The sequence below is a fragment of the Poecilia latipinna genome, unplaced genomic scaffold (assembly GCF_001443285.1).
Source record: "Poecilia latipinna isolate Pla-1442-1.1 unplaced genomic scaffold, P_latipinna-1.0 Scaffold1898, whole genome shotgun sequence".
Taxonomy (NCBI): domain Eukaryota; kingdom Metazoa; phylum Chordata; class Actinopteri; order Cyprinodontiformes; family Poeciliidae; genus Poecilia; species Poecilia latipinna.
Genome location: NW_015114514.1, coordinates 26,868 through 31,809, shown reverse-complemented (window position 1 = coordinate 31,809; position 4,942 = coordinate 26,868). Strand labels below are relative to the sequence as shown.

General features: G+C 40.9%; 1 protein-coding gene across 1 annotated transcript; it reads right to left on the bottom strand.

Annotated features, from left to right (window-relative positions):
* Nucleotides 1-1,190: 1,190 nt before the first annotated feature.
* Nucleotides 1,191-4,696, bottom strand: LOC106935039 (tumor protein p53-inducible nuclear protein 2). Its single transcript, XM_015015283.1, has 4 exons — nt 4,588-4,696; nt 2,491-2,635; nt 2,228-2,390; nt 1,191-1,988 (listed from the first exon to the last, which is right to left on the bottom strand). Exons 2-4 carry the CDS (start codon nt 2,612-2,614, stop codon nt 1,760-1,762), a joined length of 516 nt encoding a protein of 171 aa, XP_014870769.1. The 5' UTR covers nt 2,615-2,635; nt 4,588-4,696; the 3' UTR covers nt 1,191-1,759.
* Between the last annotated feature and the right edge of the window lie 246 nt (nt 4,697-4,942).

Genomic DNA, 4,942 nt, shown 5'->3' with positions numbered 1-4,942 from the left:
AAGGAAAACCTTGTAAAAGGGTTAGTGCAACCCCACCAGACTGCACACAGGGTAAACGGTTCACAGGGTCTAGTGGACCCTTTCTCTAAAGACCATAAGATGGTTAAAAAGTATATCTTTTTGTCTTTTGGCTGCAAAGTATGTGCTTTTCCATCCATCCAGCCGTCCATCCAACATCTTACTTGCTTATCCCTAGTGGGGTGGTGAGGGATGCTGGTACCTCTCCAGAGGTTAACAGGCAAAAGACGGGGTCACTCTGGACAGGCCATCAGTCCATTACAGGGCAGCACAGAAGACAAACAAGACAAGCAATCATGCGCACACACTCACGCACACACACACCTAAGGAGAATGTAGAGAGACCAATCAATGTGACTGACATATTTTGGACTGTGGGAGGAAGCCGGAGTACCCAGAGAGAACCCACACATTCAGGGGAGAACATGCACACTCCATGCAGAAAGACCCCGGACTGCAAGGCAACAGCGCTACTAACTGCACTACTGTGCAGTTAGTAGCACATACTGGTCAAGTATGTGCTTTATTGAAATAATTTTTGATTTAATTTTATTTTTAATGGAATGTTACATTCCATTGAAAAACTGTGTTCATTGCTTTTGTGTAAACAAGTTTCATAACTAAAATAAAGATAACTGTGTTTATTTTAAAACCTAAAAACAAAAATGAAAGTGATTTTCTTTAATTTGAAAATGAAATGATTTGAATAACCTAAGCTAAATAAACTAATTTGTTTCATGTAGCTTTTTGACTCAACAAAATCTGTTATTCTGGACCAAAGGGAAATTGTTTGGGCTGTGGAGGTTGCTGCTCCCTCTTCTAGCTGTTTATGTGCGCCCTAAGTGGCTGTTGGAAAACTACAAATGGGTTTTCGTGTTTTTCCAAAGCCCCTGTCATATGCATAAACCAGGGGTGGCCCTCGAGGGCCGGTCTCCTGCAACTTTTAGATGTGTCTCAACACACTTCAGTCAAATAATGAGGTTGTTAGCAGGACTCTGGAGAACCTGACTGCACTTAGGAGGTGATTCAGCTGTTGGATTCAAGTGTGTTGGACCAGGGAGACATCTAAGAGTTGCAGGACACTGACCCTCCAGGACCAGGATTGCCCATCCCTGGCATAGACAATCAGATTGGTAAGACAACAATTGTTCTGCTGTTAATAGACCATCAGGTAAAAAGTATAAAAACATTTATTAATTTTTATGTTATTTTTCACATGAATACTGTACAGGTCAATACACTTAGAAAATGAACACACTATCAAAGAACAAGCCACTGCAATACATAATAAATCTTAAATGTTTCATTTCTGGAAAAAAAACCTTCTACAGGTTTCACCTTTTCATATTTGGAACATTGTCACAAGCTCCAATCGTTAATTATGCAAATAACTTTTCAAACACACACATAACACACTTGTCCATAATCAGACAGTTGACATTTCTAAAACTTTATGAAAAAGTAACTTTCTAAAGATCCATTGCAACTACATGTGTTGAGGCTGAGGTTACTAGTTAATAGACCTGATGGCAGCAGTGCACAGCTCCCTACAGCAAACTCTCATGGCTTCATCTTTGAGGCAGAGGACTTTAAATGTCTTGCTATGCAGTTATGAGGCATATGCAGAGTGGATTAAGGTGGGGTAATGACAGAGAACCTGAGTAATTCAGAGCCATACTGAGCTGATGATTGGAGGTCAGGGCCGGTTCCCATGCATCCTGTCTAGGTTGATCCCTGCAGGTCAGTAGTTGTAGAGGCGTGGGGAAGGACGCATTATGTTGCCATGTCCTTTGCCCTTAGGTGAGAGCTGAGTCTTAGTCATGTTGTGCCTGTGGAGGGCGCTACGACTCAGCTTCTTTCTCTGGGCCTGGCTCCTGGCTCTCTGCATGGTCAGCAGCTGGAGGCCACATGGCAGGGGATTCCCCCAGGCGGCCAGATGCCAGGAGATGTGCCGCCTCACAGCCAGCGGCCTGAATAAACACACAATGTTAGAGCATTATGAGTGAAGTTTGGACTGACATGATGTTTTCCCTGCAATTCGTTAAAACCCGCTGATTTTGAAAGTATGAGACTTCATGTATAGGAACTCTTGGCTTTGGTTTAAAGATCTCTGATTGATTCATCCATTACACATCAACAGCCATTGGTGGAAGACTTGGTACGCACACACTGATTGGCTGAGAGATAAAGCTAAGTGACATAAAGTTACCTAGAGGTTTCCTCTTCATCATCATCTGAGGCTTGCTCCTCCTCCTCGTCCTCCTCCTGTGCTCCTTCCATCCTGCATCTTATCTGGTAAACAGACATGCTGGGATGCTCAATCAGCAGGTTCTCCAGAGGGTTCGCATCAGGGGCTGGCAGGGGTCCGCTCTCTGTTTCCAGATAAAACAACCTCCCATTATCACCAGGAACCATGACAACCTGAAGTGTAAACTTGTTGTTACTGTTGTGAATCATGGTTTCGTCTCTCACCTGGGATGTTAACAATGACCCATTCCTCCTCTTCAAACTCCAGGAGCTCCTCGTTGGCGCCACCTGCTGCTTCAGACTCCTCTCCAGTGTTCCCAAGAAGATGAGAAAGAATCTTCCCAATCATTCTCTAAGTCTCGTTTACAGCCTGGAATGTAAAAACGGAAAGAGCAGTCATGAGAACATGATTAGGAATAAAAACCGCTCATCACCTCATCCATGGAATCTAGGTCTCTGATAGAGAGAAACAGCGCCCTCTCCAGGCTGTTCCTACACACCAGCAGTTCACCCTTTACAGCAGCTGCTCCTATTACACTCTATCAGCTGGCTGGGTGGTTACATCAGTGTAATGTTGGGGAACAGATTCCTTTTAGAAGCTCATCAGCTGAGTCCCGACCAAGACGGAATTACCAACTAGAGCGACGGCAAAAATAAACCGCACGCTCTTCTGTTTTTAAGGATGGAAGAATCAGTTCATCATTAGGTTATCTGGGCCAGATGAACTCCTAAAATATGTTTTTAAATAAGATGCACTTTTTACACACTAATAAACTAAAATGAGCTGAATAAATGAGGGCATTGTGTTAAAGTTTAGGTAACATTTATGTTTGTCAGTCTTAAGTTGAAAATGCAACACTGTGTGTCCAGATTTTGACACTACTTTAAAGAAGACGTTAAAACATTAATCACAAGACACTGACTGAAATAGCATAAAATCAACACTATTCATAGTGACCTACAGCAGCACAGACTCTTAAACAACTAACTAAACATAATGACATGTGCTTCAAGGAAACAAAACAGAAACACTCTTGCCTTATACTTAACCTTGTCCAAAGTCATTTGGACAAATCTTCATTTTACATCTTGTTAATTTATGATTGTTTGCAGCAGGCAGGTTGGGATGTCTGCAAAAGTTTATACAATCAGAGTATGACTTCAAAGTTTAGGTAACTCAGTGTCTGAACCAGTCGGGTCAGAACATGAAAACTTCTCTTTATCCCTCAAAACATAACAAGAACGTTTACACAGAACAGGTTCATTTACCCTTTCACACATTCATCTCTTCCCACCTCCATTCCTCACCTGTACACAAAATGTTTACAAGTGTAGCGCTGTCAGTCATGCACTTGTATACGCTGCTCCTGTGAGCAACATGTACAGGAGGGTGACTAACAGTATAGAGACCCTCCTCCTGGCTCTGATTGGTTGTTTCTGCCTGAGCTCTGCAGATGGCAGTAGGACCACAGGGGAAAGGCAGTGATTTTTTTTTTTTTGGCAGTTCTAATAAATATGTAAAATAATCCTGCTCTTTATAAAAGCTACATACTGCAGCTTTAAAGCTCAAATCACTAGTAAATTAATATAACTGAAAATTATCAGAAAATTTACATTACATTTTATTTGTTTGATTTTTTTCTCATTTTTGTACAGACTACTTGATTTTAATTAAATCTAACAGATTTTCATATTCTTAACCTCAAATCCAACCTGAAGGACATTCTATTATTTATTAGAATATGGAAAAACACATTAAATTGTCTGTTATTACATCTGGTATGAAACGTTCCCCTTGGAGGTCAAGAACTGACGCAAAGTTGGTACAAGACGTCCAACACCTGAACTTATTGCACAATGCGCACATATTCATATGCACATCATCCAGGCAATGAAAGTCAAGGCAAATTTATTTATAAAGCACCATTCATATACAGAACAATACAAAGAGATTCAGAACAACTGTAGTTTTAGTTTATTAAAATAAATGAATAAATGTGCAAATATGCAGTATATCAGTTCATGTACTATCTTTCTGCCAAAACAGTCTGATCGTTACTGTACACTGCCTGAACGCACCAGTTAGTTTGATGGGGAAAAAAGAACCACACAGAAAAAAGAACGATGAGAAACCTCAGTTATCAGCCGGAACAGATGTTAAGGTAAAACATCTACTTTCTAGTTCAGAGTCATCAGCCCCTCACCCACTCTGATCTCTAACTCCGAGCAAAGTGTGAGTGATTTTAGTCAGTCCGTCGGTAAAGCAAATACAATGACATCAAAGTTCAAATGTTCATTCACTGAGTCATATTTCCCACTTACTGGTTTAGAAAGTTGATGTTTCTCCAGCACGGTGAAGATGTCGCTGCCTTCTTTTCTCTGAGTCTGTTGTGATAAAAAAAAAATTGTTTATCTGCTAGGGGTGAGAGCGGGGGGCGGTCGCTATTGGGCTGTCTCGTCACTGCGTCTCAGCCAATGAGGAGCGACTATGCTATCTCAAATTTGTTCCTTATATGGCAAGCCATTTTTACATACATTCTGTTTTACCGCCCTTACAGTCCAGATATCTCAAATTGTTTTGTGAAGAGACGTTTCAGCGATTTAAGATATCTCTAATTATATTTCGACTAGACAAAATAACTATTTGAGATATCTCTAATTACATTCTGACTAGTCG

What these genes read in the sequence shown, in the direction of transcription:
- LOC106935039 (XM_015015283.1), bottom strand. Translation starts at nt 2,614, where the DNA reads ATGATTGGGAAGATTCTTTCTCATCTTCTTGGGAACACTGGAGAGGAG. An exon ending in GGTCATTGTTAACATCCCAG is followed by an intron (nt 2,391 to 2,490) that starts GTGAGAGACGAA and finishes ATCTGGAAACAG; the next exon opens with AGAGCGGACCCCTGCCAGCC. An exon ending in GATGAAGAGGAAACCTCTAG is followed by an intron (nt 1,989 to 2,227) that starts GTAACTTTATGT and finishes GTGTTTATTCAG; the next exon opens with GCCGCTGGCTGTGAGGCGGC.